The following is a 17,788-nucleotide window of genomic DNA, read 5'->3' as shown; positions in this document are numbered from 1 at the left end:
CATTTAACATTCCCTCTGCCATCGTTTATTTTGGCATTCCCTCTGCCCTCGTTTAATTTGGCATTCCCTCTCTGCCCTCGTTTAATTTGGCATTCCCTCTCTGCCCTCGTTTATATTGGCATTCCCTGTGTCCTCCGTTTATTTTGGCATTACTGCTTCCTTTGTAACGTTGGGCCACTCAAAGATTAGAGTAAATTGAGAAAAGGAATAAGAAATAAACACTAGTAAAGAGCTCATTGAAACTTATATTTCATAAACAGATCACAAGAACACAGGGTCCTTTATAAAAAGGGGGGCATCATTACAACCAGGTTTGTTCCAAAACTGAGTGATAGGGTGATATGATTGGATATGATATGATGCAAAAACAATAACATTGTAAAAAATTTACAGACATGTGTTGTACAAAAGTTTCTTTAAAAAATTTCACAAACATTAAAAATGAACAAACACAGACTAAATACTCCGATATGTGCTGCTCCAAACTTTCTGTGCAACTTAATAACAATCTTGGACAGGACAAAATTGCAAAAGCAGATGATGAGGATAATATTGTAAAATAATAATAATAAAACTAAACATAAAAAGTTAAGCAAATAGCTGATGTAATACTGCATAATCCACTCACATAAAGACACAAGCATATAAGAAAGCAGCAGCTGTTGAATGTCAATTCATCTTTTGTAAATTTCAGTCATCTTGGCACCAAACAAAAACACAATAGCTGAGAGGTTGGAGAAAGTTCTTAGTAGAAAAAAAATCATATTGGTCATATTTCAGAACAATCATCAAAAAATAGGAACTTAAGGTTCTACAAATCTATTGCAGATCATCTTTTAGCAAAATGGAAAAAAGTTCTTTGTTTTTGCTTGATAAAATTGCATTAAATTGATATTCTGGAAAGCAGTTTATACATTAATATCACTCACGAGCCTACAAGCCAAGTTTATCACATTTGAGTCATGATTACAGATGTCCACTGTTCCACTTTCCAAAAGCATGCTTTGTCATGTTAGGTGCAAAATAGAAAACAAATCATTAAAATCACACAGACACACAGGTGTCATTATTTTTTTAATCACCGTCTTAAAATGTACCCACCATAAAGAACAGCCATTACAAAAATAGAGAAAGCTGCTTTTGGAAGTGGATTAGTTGTTTCTGTAACAGAACAATATAAAATTGTTTGCATAAAATCCTCAGACCCCTACCTCTGTCATTACTTCCTGGAATCACCACTTTTACTGCCATCCGATTTTAAAGATTCACCACTACCTGATCCAATTGCAGGTTCAAAGTTCACAGTTTTCTCAGCTGTAGTTGTTGGTGTTGCTAGAGTGCTATCTTCTGGTGATGAGTCACTTTCACTACTGTTAATAGTTTTGCTTTCAAAGGTGGAGACAGAAGTCAAAATTTCACTGCTGACTGGAGCACTAGGGACAGAAGTTGAGGGTTTCTCTTCCACAGACACGGTTGGTGACTTAACAGATACTGGCTGTTGGCAGTCCACCTTAGGACTCACTTCACTTGATGACAACATTTTTGTGAATGTGGAAAAATTTTCTTGACTAGGCATGGTTTCAATACTAATTTCGTCAGGAATGTGGGTGAAGCTTTCACAGCTTCCTGTTGGACTTGCAGGAGTTAGCAACCGTTCAGGCGCAGGTCCTGATTTTGCTATGCTCACATGGTTTATAAAGAGGTCGCCCCGCACAACAAGTGTGTCCACAAGGGATGGTGGAGCTCGGTGGGGCATAGCAGCTTGTTGCAACCCATTAACCATGACACGATATCTTTGTTCCTCCACGTAGATCACAATGGTGAATGGTTCCCCAGGTCTAAAGCGACACCTGAAAAGGTAATCATGAGTGGTTAAAATTTTTTTAAATCCGTACTAAGATTACTTTTTTTTTAAAAAAATATCTCATACTTATTGTATCTTTGCTCTGTTCCCCATGAACCATGCATCCAACCATTCACAACAACAACATGTTCGGAATCCTCAGCAGCAAATCTGGGATTGAGGTGAAAGTGTACATTTGGATGTGGCCACAGTTGGCTCCCTTGTTGCAAATTTATATAAAACCTGTCATGTAAAATTTTGTGAAGTTTTACCAAGAATTCAAACTTTTAAAGGGAAATTAAAATAGATTTATAGGATTATGGGTAAAGTAAATATCTTACGATTGAGGGAGCAGCTTCATCCTTCCTTTGATAGTTATTTCCAATCCTGAAGATAGATTGGGTTTGAAGCGTCCAAAATAAAGATTCTCCTAAAATAAGCAGAATTTTTTTGGCAAATCTTCTTTACATGGTAAAATGAACAACAAAGACACTGACAAAAACAAGTTTGGCTTACCTTCTCTGGTATGTCCAAACTCCATGGGACTGCATGATCTGTGGGTATTGTACTAAAAGAGTGCTCAGGCAGAGCATCTAGAGCCCGGTCAGGATACACTTGCAGCCTTGTATGGTGAATGGCAGACACAACAATATCCCCATGGATTTCCAAGCGACACACTTTAGAAAGAGGCATCCGAAATGGGAAATTGCAAAAATGCATCCTATCAACTGAAACCTGAAACAGATCAATTAAGGACTCGTTAGTAGAGTTCACTTTTAAGAAGGAAAGGAAATATAGTATAGCATTTACCTTAAATCCAGTTGCAGTAACAAGTATATGAATAATAAATGATTGACCTCGTTTGAATGGACTGCCACCAAGGGCTGCCCCTTCTTCTTCTCCCCAGTATCCTCTCGTACGACTGTTTCTGGCTACGTAACATCTGTCCAGTCTAGGATTTAGATGGAAGGCGATATCAGGGGTCTCCCCAGCTCCACAGCTCAGATTAATAGCAAATCTGAAAGTATAAAGTGAAAAATAATTGTAACTTTTTAGTCTTTTTTAAAAATTGAAGTAATTGTAAGTAAGTTTTTAGCATAAGACTCGAGGGGTGACCCACTGTGAAAATTAGTGTACGAGTGTGGGAATGTTAGAATGTGCAAGATTTCTGCTGTATTTGTCACGCGTGTTGCCTACTTACAGGCGGTTTTTCCTCCAGAATGTGGGAATGTGTTCTTAATTTTGTACAATGAATGTGGGTAGTTGTTCCCCCCTCGATAAGACTAGTCTCATGTTTCTAGGTAATTGACTCACCCCAATGCATCAGGCAGCACCGTCAGGTCCACCACGATGGCCCGCCCAGCGTCCAACTGATGAGGCAGATTTTCAATGTAAGGTAAATCCTGTAACACAAAAGCAATCTAGATAACGAAGAACACTGTCGAGAGTATGCTGCTTCTGGGGAAGGACGTCTCACGTAATGGTTCGGACGGCGCCTGAAGAGTGGCATGAAGGCATCGGGTGAAGGTGGTGGGGCGGGGGACCAAAGGCAGGACTAATGCAGTGTAGGGCCGTGCAGTGCGTGCAGTGCAGGCCCCTGACTCGGCGCGCAAGTCCAGCAGACCGGTTGCCAGGCAACACGTTCCCGCCAAACGGACTCAGCTGAGCGATGGGATGGCTGGGATCGTGTCGAGCGAGAAAACAAGACGCATCGGATCTGACACGGGACGCGGATTGTCAAATGTGAAAGCAACAGACTGAAGCTGCAGTTCATCCCGTACATCCGGCGGGTAATGTCTTCCCTCCCGAACGGACCCCCTCCCAACGATTTCCGACCCGAGGCGGCGCCCACACCATCACAACATTCCATTCATTCATTTTCGGCATTGGCGCCAAGGGAAGGCCTAGGGAAGGCATCTGCCTTGCGCAGTCCTATCGGACCGCCATGACTCATTCCGAGATACGACCGGGTGCCGCGGCGTGCGCGGCGTAGTACGGCAACAAAGGCGGCAGTGACGTCACGGTGCATGAGGTGTGCAACCCGAGACACCGCGACCGCCGGCCCTCACCCGCCCTGTCCCCTCCCCCTTAAAATCGACAGGGGCGTCACCAGCTGCGCTTATATAAGCAGCGTTTCATCTCTTTTTGAGGTTAGGCCGCCAAAACTAGCCAAAAGGGACTTCCACGGGGGGCCGGTGGCGCCGAAGTGCGCACTGTGGGGAGGGGAAGGAGCCCTGGAGGCTGAGGCGATGATTGGTGGACCGTTCCGGGGCGCGAACCGGAAGTAGTGAGTGGGCATCCGGTTCGGTCCTGAGCCGGACTGGAAGCAGGCTAGAAGCAGGGACTGCGACGTACCGGCTCCAGCACGCGCCACCGCTCGTCCGCGTCGCCTTGGTGCGACCTGTCGAACACCTCCCGGAACGTGTCGTCGGGCAGCGCCTCCTCGGCCACCTCCAGGTCGTCGTCGTCGTCGTAGTCCACCAGGACGGCGTCGCCGAAGGGGTCGTCGTCCATCGTGGCGGGTCGGTTGGCCTTCGAGTCGTTGTTGTTGGTGTGCTCCCGGGCCATGGCGGCCACCAAGTCAGCACGGCAGCAGTAGAACCTCGCCGGCGCGGGCCAGAGTCCTCCTTCTTCTTCGGGGCCTGCACCACCACCGCCACCGCACGGCGCGCACGGCCTGCGGAGGGCTGTCAGTGGGCAGGGGCAGCAGTACCAACCGCCGCGCGCTCTGTCCCTGCGGCTGGGCGCCCTGGACGAACGCGAGGTCCGCGACTTGGTGCTGGTCCTGGACTTGTTCATGCTCGCGTCCAGAGGCCGCGCTTTCGAGTCCGCCGTCGTCGCGAGCACCATGGCCAGGCGTGGGGTCTGCAAAACAAGAAGCATGCCGGGAATGTGAGTGCGGTGCGTTGGCACTGCCGGGGCGGGGCGGCGCGCGGGGAGGGGTTTACGTCATGTTTTCGTCCGAGTTGCGGCAAGTGGCCGCGGGAGTGCGCTGCGAGTTCCGCGCGCTTCGGCCCCGCTGCGGGTCATTCCCGAAGCGGGGCGCGAAACGAAGCGAGCTCGACGACGTCGAAGTGAACAAGTACACGTGCACGTACGTCGAGTCGACGGCCTGGCCTAGGGCTGGCGGACGAGACGAGTACCCATCGGGCCGGCAGACCGCACTAGGCGCGGCCAGGCGCGGCTCGCCGGTCTTGACCTTGGCACGTTTCTCTGTCTCAAACCCGCAACTGTTTGCTCATTGCCCGCCGGCTTAGCCTGAAGTATGCCGATGAACAACAAACGTCCCAATCGATCCCATGCGGGAAAGCGCGCGAAAGCGATAAGCAGACAGACGCCTTTCGTTCAAGAATCGGTGGGACTCCGGTTCGCGAAGAAGCCGCCGGATTTGTTCCGTTCTGCAACTGACAGTGGAGGCACGCGGCGAGCTCCAGGCGAGGTCGTTGACACCACGGGGCCTAGGACGGGCCTAGGGTACCGACGGCGTAATTGAGGTCGTCTGCCCGGCGAGGTGGAGAGAGAGGGAGAGAGAGGGGCTTGGCGTTGGCGGAGAGTGAGAGGCAAGCCTGCAGCGTCGGTCAAGCAAAGGCAACGCCAGGTTGTCTTAGACGCGGTGAAGCTCCAGCCTCGACATTTCCTTTCGGCCAAACGAGAACCTCTCGGTGGTAAATGCGAGGAAATGGTTGACGTTTCCAAATGTACACCCAGCGGGGCGGAAGGCACCTGGGCAAACACAGTGAACGCCGCTATTTCAGGGAGGGCCTAGCGTGTAGCCTCCGCACTTCGACCCACCGCCAAAACCCGGCCCGGCTTGTCACCTTCCACCTCCATTCGGTATCGACGTTCCGCCCGACGTTCCGGCACCAAGGCATCAAGCACCATGATCGAGCGGGAAAAAACGGGACGACATTCACCACACAGTCTCATAGACCTTCCATCCAACATGGCTGAACAGTCCAACGACCAGCACCAGTGTAGGAAGGTTCGCTAACGTCAAACTGTCCTAGGCAATGAGCTTCCCAGCAGGCTGTGGCTGAAGTTGCCAACCCTTTCGCGTTGCCTGGGTTGCCCACCATGCGCGGCACCGTGTCAGCCTATCACCGCAATCGCAAACGGTGGGTGGTGTGAGTTTCCGCAGGACACGGCGTGGCGATCCCAACTTGAGCATTTCGTAGTAACGATACCGATAACAGCGTGCTGCCGCATCATGGCCGCCTGCTGCAGCCGGATGGGCCGGCGGATACTACAAGCTGTCTGTGTGCCCTTGCCTTCAGTGCTCCACACGCCGGCCTTCTTCGACTTCGCGGAGACGTCCACACAGGAGCCAGCGGGTAAGGGAAACATGGGTCGAGAACCGGATCCAATTGGATCCGGACTGACGACCAGCCAAGGAGAAGCACGGCGAAGAGCGAACTCGAAGTCCACTGCCTCGGCAGACCATCCTTGGCCCACTTGTCCGGCGACGTAGCGCGTCAGCCAGTGTCAAACCAGCCAGCGTCCCTCACTTCACAAACTAAGGCGCCTTACACACAGTTTGTTAGGAACAAAGTACTTTGGGCATACTACATAAGCTTTGTAATTTCCGCGAGAAAAAGAGCTGAGACTTTGACGAATGGAAAATGACAGTGCGATGACAGGCGTTTATCCTTGACAGCGCGTGCGGCGCGTGCCAGCGTATTGTGTGAGGCGCGTGGCGAAGACTTGCATGCGGACCCTCGAGAGGAGGCCCCAGCGGCCTGGCTCGCCGGCCTGGCCGCTCGCCACACCACGCCCCGCCTCGCCAATTGACGGGTGTCGCTACCGTCTCAAGCGCCTCAAGGCAGTCTGGAAGCGATCGCGTGACCTGACTGGTCCTGCAGGAGTCACGCGGGAGCGGTCCGGGGTTCAAATACCACACCGAATCGTTTATTTATGGATCGGCGCGAGGAAGACCAGGGTGTACACAACATGTACTGGGAAGTGGCAACGAACGCATCGCACCAGCCCAAACAGTACTCCCTGCACACTGTTTTCGTCGCTCTGCCTCGCTCGCACTCATGGACGTCCCGTAGACGAGTCTGCTGTTTACGGGCCTCGGCCATTACTGACCTCGGCGAGCCGCCCGCCGTCCACCTCGTTGGCGGCCTCTAAATGCGGCTTTTATTTCCCGCCAGTGCGCCCTGCTCGAGCCCAAGCAGTGCGACAGAGATAGACTCGGCCCTCCACGCCGGCAAACCTCGTAAACCTGGCTCTACGAGCACGTGCTCAAAGCACTCACTGTCCCTCCGCGCCCCGCCTGGCCAGGGCCTGGCCTCAGCCTGGCAGTGCACCAACTCTACACACAACACCCTGGGCAAAGCCCGGCGAAGCCGCACTCTGTGGCGTGGACGGTCTGGCCGACGGGTGCCTGGCGAGATACCCCTGCGGCCGGTAGGGTTTCGCCGGGGGAACGTACTACTTGGGCGCGCGCGCGGCCTAACAGGGGCTGCTTGGCGGGTTGCCTAATTCCCGCGCTATCCGTGTCGAAAGCCTCTGCTTATCACAACCCGCAGACGGCTCATTATTTCAGCCGAGAATTCGTCTAGCGGGGCAAAACTTTCAACCCTCAGCATCTGTTTGTCTATGTCAATGCTTACTCCGCAGCGCTGGGTATCAAGTTCGAGTTGGAAATCCTCCACGACCGGCGGACCTGGGTTCGACACCCGCTCCAGGAATGCGCGTTCGGTCTGCTTTGGTCCTCACGCGGGGCAGCGGGGCTGCGCGCCACTAGAAAATAAGAGTATTGCGTCACGCGCAAAGCGCGGCCAAGCCTGAGCCAAGCGCTCGCCGCAGAGAGCAGGCTGCCGGCCGGCTGCCAAAAGGCTTAGCACCGCCAAAAACGAGAGCGAGAGGCTGAGGGTTGTGCAGACGGACGGGACGGGCGGGTGCAAACTACCGTACGATGCCGCTCCGAGGCGGGCAGGGTGGCCGCGCAAAAAAAGGGCCCTCGCCGGGATTTGAACCCAGGCCTGGTCGCGAGGTCGGCGCACGTGCGTTTTTCGGTATTTCGGGTCGACCTTGCCGCTCGACACGCGTGCGTCAAATTCGCGCGGCGTGCGACACGGCGACGCTAGGCGCCGCGCGCGGCGTGAGCTCTCGGCCGTGTTTGTTTTCGAACGCGGAAGGCGCCACGTCAAACAAACACGGCGTCCGCGTCGGGTTGCTGTCTCTCTCGCACTCGTGGGGCGCGGCGCACGGTGCGAGAGAGACAGAGACAGTGCAGGGGCGCGCTTGGCTTATGGTGTGCCCACCCGGCCGCGCTGGCCGCGCCCCAAGCGCAAGCAGTCCTACCAACAACGTCATGCGATACTTCCAGTGCGTTGCCCGGAAGGGCCCTGCTTTCCAGGAACCGAATAACACCGCTCGTGAGGAGAATGCGTTTCGGCCTTCGGGCACCTTCGGGACAGGGGCCAGAAATTACAGCAGCAAAACAACCGCATAAAAAAGGGGGGAAGGCGGTCAGGAAGTCCTGCCCGGGCAGTCAGCGACCCCTGGCTGCATATTTACACGGTGGGGGAAGGCCTTTATTAGAGGGAGGAGTGGCAAGGGAGTGGCAATCTCGGAAATCAATACTTACAACTTTATTGTCTAGCACACGCAAAGGTCAAGAAGAAAGTGGCATGGTGGCCGGCTCGTCTTCCCTCGCCTGGCGTCAATCCACGGCCACGCGAGAAAACAACACCATTGCAGTTTCGGGAAAGAGTTGGAGCGGTCTGATGATTCGTTGGGGCTTCTCCTTATGGGTGCGTCCCGTGGGTGCGCCCTTACACAGCACTATCAGCTCCGGCCCATTGCACGGTGCCCCCCCCCCCCGGCACAACCATCCACGCCCCAAGGACGGCGCTATCATCGAATCGAATCGAAACGGCTCCGGCCAGCCTGGACAAATTTATCGGACAGGGTAGGCAACCCTGCCGGTGGACTTGCAGGCGCGCTGGGCGGGTAGCCTACCTTCGCGCCGTGTGCGTAGGCAACCCAGCCGGTGGACTTGCAGGCGCGCTGGGCGGGTAGCCTACCTTCGCGCCGTGAGTGTAGGCAACCCAGCCGGTAGGTGCGCGTGCGAGCCCGGCGGGTTGCCTATCTTTACGCCGTGAGTGTAGGCAATCCAGCCGGTAGCTTGGCACGCGAGCTCGGCGGGTTGCCACGGGGAAACAGGAGTGGTCAGACTTCTCCTTCTCGCAGAACCTTTGCTGCTGCCCCTGCGTTGAGTACACATTCGACCTGACAAAAGGCGAGCCCTGCGCGGAAGGGACTAGACAAAGGATGCTGCCACCCTCCATCTGGATCGTCTCGAGCACCCACCCAGACCCCCTCCCCCTTTTCCCTCCCCTCACTCACACACACCTGTTTGCTCCGCGCAGCCTCTGTGCTTCTTCTCCTGCTAGTTGTTGTTGTTTGTTTCCGTTTTGTTGGTGCAGACGACGCGCTGCCTTAGCCGATCTGTCGGCCACTGGCTGAACAGACCGCTGCTGCCGCTACGGCCCGTTCATCCCCGCGAGTGTCTTGGCCTCGACGACGTAGACGACGTGGCGACGCTGTGGTGGTTAGACCGATACACTACGATAACTTCTGGATCAGTGGACTCCGCGAAGCGCGCACGTTCACACAGGTGGTGCCCAGCTGGTGGCTAACGATACACTACACTGCTGGCCGGGCCGGGCTGGGATGGCCCGTTCGCCGCGCCGCGCCGCGCCGGGCTCCCACCCAACCTCAGACCGAGACCTGCCAGGCTAGCCTTCCCCGTCCCTCTCCCCCTCCCACCTGTCCCTCTGCCCCCACCAACAAGCGGAGGCCGGTACTCTAGGGTGACCAGGATTCGGGCGCTGAAGGAAGTATATTTAAAACGTTTGGTTGGTACCAAATTTTCTTTATTTTTCAATAACCTGGTTATAACATGGCATCTGTAACACTTCCATAAGGAGAAAAGAAATTGGGCTTTGACCCCAAAGCAAAACATGTACATTGAAAATAATACTGGGTAAATAGAGATGCACTTTAGCACAGACTAGGTAATAACAGTTTATGGAATATTGCCTTTCGAGCAGAAAATAGCACAACCATTTAATACTCTAAGTTTGAATAAGTATAAGTTGGCCTTTTAAGGCGGTTATTTTTAAGTATTGTACTTCCTTTATAACACAGAGCATAATCACTAATCATATCCCTTCATCATTTTCCCGCACACAATCATCAAAAAATGTCCACAGAAATTTGACAAACATACAAGAGAGATTGTCCTTTCCTCACATTAGAAACAAAAATCAATTTGTAACTGTAATTTATTTGCTGTCATATTATTACTGCCGATTGAGGATTCATTGCATTTTTTCAAAAAGCTGAAATAGGCCGATGGCCAGCTAACATCTAAAATAGAAAAATTACCACCCGAAACCAAACATATCGAACACAGCGGCATACAGTTATGACATAAAGGAAGATACGACAAGAATTGATTTTTAAATGTTAAATTAGTTTTTTAATTGAAAGGGTCAGAGTGAACTATTGCTCCACAGTACTGCCTGAGTTTTTGGAAGAGATAGCCCCACGAAAGGGAGGCTTAACCAATTTATTCAATCAAGAATAGAAAGAAAAATTGGAAAAAAAAGGGGGGGGGGAAGCAGCAACAGTCTTAAGCTTTACAGGGGGAAGAAGGAGCAGGAGAACAGACTTGATAGTAATTCAGACGAGAAATTCTAGGTCCAAAGATGATATGTAGAGCAGTTCACCTAATGAAAGAAAAAGTTGGTTGATGAAGTGAATCTGTGAGCCACGCCACCACAAAAACTGCCGGCCCTTTCTTTGAGATCAAGCAGGCTCACTTATCATAGACCAACGACTCATAAATTCACATTCTATTTTGAAATATGAAAACCAGAATAAAACTGATCAAGAGATCTAGAAGGTTTACACCAAATGATAACAGATTATATTATCACAGATAACATTTGTAGTAAATCATTTAATTTTAAGCCCCAAAATCACTCAACGATGTAGATGAAGTACAGTACGTCTTGCTGGGTTGATGGTTAATTGTTTGCAAAGAAATTTGCTATCAACAAAGCATGCAAGGGACAGGCAAAAAAAAAAAAATGCATTCATGGACCCTGTGATTTGCATGTAGGCCCCCTACACATATAAACCTCAAGATTTAAGTAACATCATAATATTGGGATTTAAATGATGCCAAGAGATAGCAGGTATCTTATAAATCGGAAGACATTACTTTCATTTTTTCCGACTACTGCTTGACTTTCCTCCAACAATTTCTTCTGCAGCAAACTGTAAATCAGCAGGTGTTGGATTGCACTGTGAAATAGAAATAAGTTTAAATACTATAACCTTTAAACAGATAGTTTGAAGTGCTTGAGTTCACTAATCATCAGATCTTACATCTTCCAACTTCACACGAGGCTTGGTCATTTGTTCTGGATTGTGCCATGGTTTCCAGTTTGGGTTGTTTTTCATTTTCCATTCAGGGTACCCCTGGCATGCCTCTTGCAGCGTTGCAACCATCTGGAAGGCGAATGGCACCAAATCCATTAGTTCAGGTGGTTGATACATGATGGCAGGTTGAAGCAGCAGACCAACAATTTAACCAACGCATTAAGTTCCATCTTTTTAAAGAGAACACCTTCATGTTGATAATTGATAGTAGAATTATTTAAAACATCTTAAGTTTAAATAAAGGTGTAGATCGTAATGCTATGGTTGTAGACAAACTGCATTATTAATTAACCTCCCTTGAAACAGCGTGCCAGACGGAGCAGCCTGCTACTTTTTGTGAAACAAAGCATCCATGCCCCGAAAATAGGACATGTCTGGCACACTTGATATCAAGTTAGGTTGCTAAAATGACATGCACAGACTACACAGCCTCTGCTAAGAACAGAAGAAACTAACTGAATGCATTACTAAGGAGAAGACAGCAATAATAGTTTATAATGGAAGGTATAGTTTTTCTTCAAATAATAAGAGAAGATCAATTTTGAATCATCTATATTGTCATGTTTCCTATCATTGCAATGTTCTCAGCACTCCTCTCTCTCTCTCTCTCCCACAAAAATAAACATTGAAAAAAAATAAATATTCAAACAGTAGACAAGTGCTGAATATAGAAAGCCATCTGAAAGCGGTTGAAGCAGATTGCATAAATACAAGCATTGATAATTTGAAACATAAGATTAAAATCACATGTAATTACCAACATCTGACTATAATAGTTAGCTCTGCGGTCACAGACAGAAGCCACACACCTAAATATTGCAACTTGCTGGTTAAATTTATGAAGCACTGTACTGCCCTTTTCACACCACAATAGTTCAAACCCTTTAAGAGAAAAGTAACTCAAAGAACGTAGACAATATTGACGTCAAAACAGGTACCACTTAAGATTAGATTAAAATCGGGAAGGGGTGCTCCATGGAGGCACTGAGGCTGTAGAAGACAGCCTAAGTCACTTTGGTAACTAAGGCTGTCTGACAAAAAAATCACAGCCAAGCCAAGGCAATACAATTTGCCCTATGTCAAAAACGTAAGAGAAAACTTTAGAAACCTGAAATGCATGAGATAAAAATTTCTCTAGGTGAGAAAATACTAAACTTAAATGAAAACAAATTAAAAAGAAAAGAGTAAAAGCTATAGTCCATCTTATCTGTGCACATATCAAGCCACATTTTTTAGAATTTGAAAACGTCGAAGAAAATGAGAACTATGGTCATAACGAACACACAGTGAAGAGCGAGCAAAAGAACAAAAAAACAACGGAAACAACAAAAATAATGAAAGAGGAAAACGCCTGAGGCACCTTAGGTCCGACCATGTGAGTCGCTCGGTTGACAAGCCAGGGGGGCAGCTTGCCGCGCGGGTCCGTTTGGGACACAAAGTCAACGCGGCACCCGCGCGGACCAAACGGACGCACTATGTATCCTGCAACCACACACACTGTCACCTTTGTTCGTACAAGCTCAACCAGAATGAAGTCCACTTTACGCCTAAAAAATTTATACACATTAATCAAAACAGAAACAGCACAATTCAATCAAAATAATCTACCACTAACACTTAAAATTTTAGTCTTTGACAGGTAGCAGAAGAAAGTTGGATAAGAAAGAGACAAAAAATGTGGTTGATCTTTTGCTTGGTTGTCAAAACTTTGGAGTGTAATGTTGAGTGAATGGTCAAATGTTGCAATCTTTTTCATAATATATGTACATGTTTAAGTATTAGTTAAAAGCTTGACAGGGACAGGGGTGACAGTGCACTGACTGACAGCCACGAGTTTGCATTTTTCAGTTTCCAAGAACATAAAGAAAAAAAAATCAGTAAAAGAAGAAAATTTTCCCAATGAAAACAAACTTGTTTTTAAATGAAACAACTGTAAAACAGTACAGCAATAGCACAAAAGTAAAACTGAGGCAAACAAGGCTAAATAAATCAAAGGAAATTAAAATAACCATAACCGTGGTTTGTGCAGTTCTTGGCTGGAATAATGAGCGACAGCTGTGACTTGAATTTGTAGTGATGTAACAGTAACTTGCACAGAGGTGTGTGGTTTTCTTTATGAAAAAGTTAAGTTGCTGTGGTACATGCTCGCAACATTCAAAAGCTTGTGGTTGTTTTTTACAGAAGTTCTTGGGGTGCTATCAATGATTTATGAAAAGGAGAAGTTTCTCCATTTCTTCTGTACCTTCCTGTTAAAATAGGCAATAGGCCCCTCTATTGCCCCTCAAAAGGCCTTGACGGTAATATTAGCACATAGGCAGCCAACACACACATATAACACACATCTACAGTAGCAAAGATATCATTCTAGAGTAGAGACACTCTACACAGTACAGGCCAAACTGTACCACGACAAGGGGCAACTGATATTTAACTTGAACACGTTGGCAAGTTTTAGCCTGCACATTGATCTAATTTAGAAGCTTTCTACAGTCAATGAGAGTAAGTCAGTTAGAACACTGAAAGGAAACAACCCAAGTAAAAGCATAATCAAAGTACCGATACACAATGTATATATACAGCAGCAGGGTTGTTACATAATAAAACCGATTCGTACTACAAAATAAGAAACACCCAAATTACCGGTATAATACAGTTACCAAGCTTTTTGGAAAGACTGAAATATTATAACATATCTAGATTTGAAAAAAAATGGGCAAGAATACTTGCAAGGCTAATTTTTTTTTTTTCAAATGTCATAACAGAAAAGACATGAATAATAAATAGACAAACCCTGGACTGAATAAGACATAATTTGTTCAGCGATCTTGCCTTGCACAAAATAAGAAAAATAAGGGCACAAGATTTCAAATTTTTTATAGCAGATTGCAGTTGGCACACAGTTAAGAGAAGGCAAAACACAAAAGGCAGCCACATCTAGAGCAGGGATGCACAGCTACAAAAATATTATCAGCACCTTTCGTGCAACTTTCTGCGTAAGCTTGTTGACGAGGACAGAGGGCAGCTTTCCACAGGGGTCAGACTGTGACACATAGTCCAAGTAGCATCCTTGATTCTTGGAGGGGCGAACTAAGAACCCTGTAAGACACATGCTCTCAAATAAATGACAGAAGTCCTTGGACAAAAACAACTTCCCATTTTTTCCATGAGGTGGGTGAATAAAATGGGCGAAAGAATATTACACTGTGTTGCTGAAACACTAAAAAAGAGATTTTAACAAGCTAAAAAAAAATGTTGTGTAGCAGGTGTGTGTTTCTAGGTGATATGCTTGAGGTGAATCCAGTGTAGTACTTTGTTGAAAACAAATAACATGAATTTTCTCCCAAATCAGGCTTGAAGCTCCGACAGTTTTCACTGAATTTTGCATCAATGGTATTAATGTTTTAACAAATAATTAGTTATTACCTGTAATGTAGGACTTAGCTCGAATGAAATCCTTCCGCGGTGGGAAACCTTTGTGAAACACAGAATGGTTGATGATGTATTTTTCTTGCCCTGTGTCTAGCCAAGACCGTTGCAGTACGAAGTCTCTTTTAGAAACAGGTGATGGACAAGTCACTGCAAGAAAGAAAATAACATGAATCAGTAGCTATTTAGGAGCATGAGCGACAGGCAACAGGCAACATTGTGATTAAATAATTGAACATACTTGCATAATAGCCAAGGTCATTGTTAGGGTTGAGGGAGCCAATGTCCTGCTGTTCAATCATATGGGAGTCCCAGACCTTGCGATATTCTGGATCATGGAGCACATCATACAGAACGTCTGGGTCGACATTGGAGAATATAGCATTTACCTGAGACAAGATGTAACAGTTTCGCTCATTTGATCCGTGCTATATGAGGACTTCAAGTATAGATTACATTGTGGTATTACCTTCACCATTTTGAAGCTTGTGGTTGGAGCTGGTTTGGTCCACACTTTTGTGTTTTCCTTGTTAAATTCAAGTGTCCACCCTGGTTCATCCTCCACCAAATGCTTGAGGTTCAGGAAATCTTGATCATCTGCTACCTTCACTTCTCCAATGTCCATTTGAGAGTAGCAATTGCATTCTGCTTTCTGTGTGACGAAAGAAAACGAAACTTGGCAAATGGAAAGAAAACAAAAAAGAAACACAATCATCCCATGAATAACAAATCACATAGTGTGAAACTATCTTAACCTACTTTGATGGACTTCCTCATGTCTGCAGTTCCTGTTCTTAGATATACACTACACAGACATGAAGCGTAAGTTGGATCCTGACATGGTGTTGCACAAGTTTTGTTGCAAAGGTACTGGCTTATAGCTCATCTGCCGATTTAGCAACGTTTTACACATCATGTCTGTTCAGTTCCATTATCAGCTGATGGTCAGCCAAAAGATCAATATTGTCATGCTTTCCCCCTAGCTTCTTCAGCCATATGTGGCTGCCAGTTCATTGGATTAGAAACCCCACTGCATTTCACAGGAAGATCTGGAGACAGCCTTTTAAAACGAAACTATTTACTTTCTTGCACTTTAAGTTGCTTGACAATTTGCTTTCTGCTTCAAAATTCTGTCTTGTTTGGGGATAGTTTCTGTGTCTGCGAATAGCTGAGGAAACGCTTATGTACAGAATCTGGTCATCAACAAATATGGCGGTCTGCATAGCTGTCATCGGGAAGGAGGTAATTTTGTTTCTGACGTTCCCAAACTGTATTCAATCAGATTGAATATAGGGAAAGTGTCAGTGGCTTCAGTCCTACGTGTGAGCTCAATTGTCACATTGTTTTTCTTGTTCAACGATGATAAGTGCCGCACTATAACCTAACCATCAGTGACAGCCAGGTGCATTTAAAAGCACCAGATTTTTAACTGATTCGATTTCCATCCTGTTTTGGGACGGTTTTTCTCCTTTCATCGATTAAGTTGTTTTCTTCTTGATGATAAGTTTTTATTTTTTCTACAGAACTCTCCCAAGTATGTATCGTGCCTAAACTCCGACAATGAACTGCAGTTTCACTACAAGGTTCATACAGCGTTAGATGTTGTGGAAGAAAAGCTATCACTCGCTGGGAAATCAAACAATGATGTCCGAGAACTTTATTTAGGACTCCTGCACTCCACCGAAGAGCATAAAATGTATCCTTTCAGACACAATAAAATTGTTTCATTCATTCATTCATTCATTCGTTCGTTGAGTGTTAGCCATTTCTGTTTTGCCACCTTGTGTTATTAAGATTTAGAGTTCATTCCTTGACACTTCTGAAGATTTGGATATGTCACAAATACTAAAATCAAGTTCATTGTTATAGTTGAAGCTACTAACACTACGTTAAGAGACAACGAAGTAAGACAGGTGAGTTGACGCAAATTTGGTTTGTCATTGCATAGGTCTGTATTTGAAATTTGTTTTAATGGTTCCTGTCTTTTTCTGTTTCTGTATTTAGATGTTTAGAAGACTACATGCAGCATATACTGATGTTGTATGCAATCCGTTTTACATTCCTGGAGACCACATTGTTTCCAAGTAAGTTGAAATAGCTCACCATTTGATCATAACATAACTTCTAAAATGTAATTCCTATTTTTATCTTACTTAGAAATGATGTGCTTGTATTTTTTCATTCTTTGAGTCATGTTACTGTGAACTTCCACTGTTCATTAATTCTTCCTCTTTCCTCCAGAAAATTCGAGAGTGTCGTGAAAAGTATAATGAGTGGCAATCCGTGATGTGCTCTGGTGATAATTTACAGGCAAGCTAAAGAATATTTTTTTTTTAAGTACTAGCTAGTAATTAGCCAACATGCTTATAGTTGACTTGTTTCATTTCAGGATTGCACTTTGGGGCTGCAACAGTCTTTCACCAAAGAGTTGCTGTTCACTCAACTACCCAGATGTAAACCGCCGCATGTTCAATTTCTTTATGTAAATAATTTAAAAATTTGTTGGTAAATAGATCTTTTTGTACAAACTGAAAGGAGCCGAGATCCTGTTATTCCATCCTTACTCCCAGCTTGACCCCAGCTGCCCTCAAGACGAGGCAGCGCGTGGCTGTTCCTGGGCCGTCCCTACTAAAACACGACACCGACTGCCTGTCGGTCCTGCCGGGTGGTGCTCGCTGCGCAGCGCTGCGCAGGCGCTTCAAGTTGCCGACCTTTCAAGCTTGAGCTGGAAATCAAAGAGTTGGAGGCTTGCGCTGCGCGCTGCCCCCAGCGGCCCCGGCGGCCGGCGACCTCGTTGAGCTCCAACCATTTGGGGGAGGGGGGGGGGGGGGGGAACAAGCACGTAACAGGCAGAGCGGGCCGAGCCAGGCGGGGGCGTGTTCAGTTACGGGGGTTTCCGTTTCGAGGCACTGCCAGGACTGCCAGGCACCGCCTTATTGGGCTGGCTTTGATGTCTCGCTCCCCCGACGCGGTGCCGGCCGTGCGGCGGTGCCTCGCCTCGATCACCGCCCTGCCGCTGCCCGCCGTTCCGCCGAGACTCAGGCTGGGGCCCTCCGG

At 47.3% G+C, this 17,788-nt stretch overlaps 3 protein-coding genes across 5 annotated transcripts; 1 reads left to right on the top strand and 2 right to left on the bottom strand.

The window, feature by feature from the left end:
* Nucleotides 1-225: 225 nt before the first annotated feature.
* LOC117654508 (galectin-9-like) lies at nucleotides 226-9,570 on the bottom strand. 2 transcript variants are annotated; one of them, XM_034401177.1, is made up of 8 exons: nucleotides 9,206-9,570; nucleotides 4,199-4,708; nucleotides 3,158-3,246; nucleotides 2,654-2,861; nucleotides 2,360-2,578; nucleotides 2,185-2,273; nucleotides 1,931-2,086; nucleotides 226-1,850 (listed from the first exon to the last, which is right to left on the bottom strand). In XM_034401177.1, the coding sequence occupies exons 2-8, from the start codon at nucleotides 4,691-4,693 to the stop codon at nucleotides 1,220-1,222; spliced, it is 1,887 nt and encodes a 628-aa protein (XP_034257068.1). In that variant the 5' UTR covers nucleotides 4,694-4,708; nucleotides 9,206-9,570; the 3' UTR covers nucleotides 226-1,219. The 2 variants fall into 2 exon arrangements, with proteins under 2 accessions (XP_034257068.1, XP_034257070.1); XM_034401179.1 differs by lacking the exons at nucleotides 4,199-4,708; nucleotides 9,206-9,570 and adding an exon at nucleotides 3,321-4,182.
* A 142-nt stretch (nucleotides 9,571-9,712) lies between these two features.
* Nucleotides 9,713-15,632, bottom strand: LOC117654510 (START domain-containing protein 10-like). Of its 2 annotated transcripts, none has more exons than XM_034401181.1 (7): nucleotides 15,491-15,632; nucleotides 15,201-15,383; nucleotides 14,973-15,120; nucleotides 14,729-14,881; nucleotides 14,280-14,401; nucleotides 11,252-11,374; nucleotides 9,713-11,167 (listed from the first exon to the last, which is right to left on the bottom strand). In XM_034401181.1, the coding sequence occupies exons 1-7, from the start codon at nucleotides 15,506-15,508 to the stop codon at nucleotides 11,087-11,089; spliced, it is 828 nt and encodes a 275-aa protein (XP_034257072.1). In that variant the 5' UTR covers nucleotides 15,509-15,632; the 3' UTR covers nucleotides 9,713-11,086. The 2 variants fall into 2 exon arrangements, with proteins under 2 accessions (XP_034257072.1, XP_034257073.1); XM_034401182.1 differs by lacking the exon at nucleotides 14,280-14,401 and adding an exon at nucleotides 12,666-12,787.
* A 207-nt stretch (nucleotides 15,633-15,839) lies between these two features.
* LOC117654512 (trafficking protein particle complex subunit 2-like protein) lies at nucleotides 15,840-17,265 on the top strand. The gene is made up of 6 exons (XM_034401184.1): nucleotides 15,840-15,973; nucleotides 16,255-16,427; nucleotides 16,557-16,644; nucleotides 16,736-16,815; nucleotides 16,973-17,041; nucleotides 17,121-17,265. The coding sequence occupies exons 1-5, from the start codon at nucleotides 15,914-15,916 to the stop codon at nucleotides 17,016-17,018; spliced, it is 447 nt and encodes a 148-aa protein (XP_034257075.1). The 5' UTR covers nucleotides 15,840-15,913; the 3' UTR covers nucleotides 17,019-17,041; nucleotides 17,121-17,265.
* The last annotated feature ends 523 nt before the right edge of the window (nucleotides 17,266-17,788 follow it).

The sequence above is a fragment of the Thrips palmi genome, unplaced genomic scaffold, assembly GCF_012932325.1.
Source record: "Thrips palmi isolate BJ-2018 unplaced genomic scaffold, TpBJ-2018v1 HiC_scaffold_10, whole genome shotgun sequence".
Taxonomy (NCBI): domain Eukaryota; kingdom Metazoa; phylum Arthropoda; class Insecta; order Thysanoptera; family Thripidae; genus Thrips; species Thrips palmi.
Note: the sequence above shows the minus strand (reverse complement) of the source record. Positions and strands in the feature narration are given on the sequence as shown.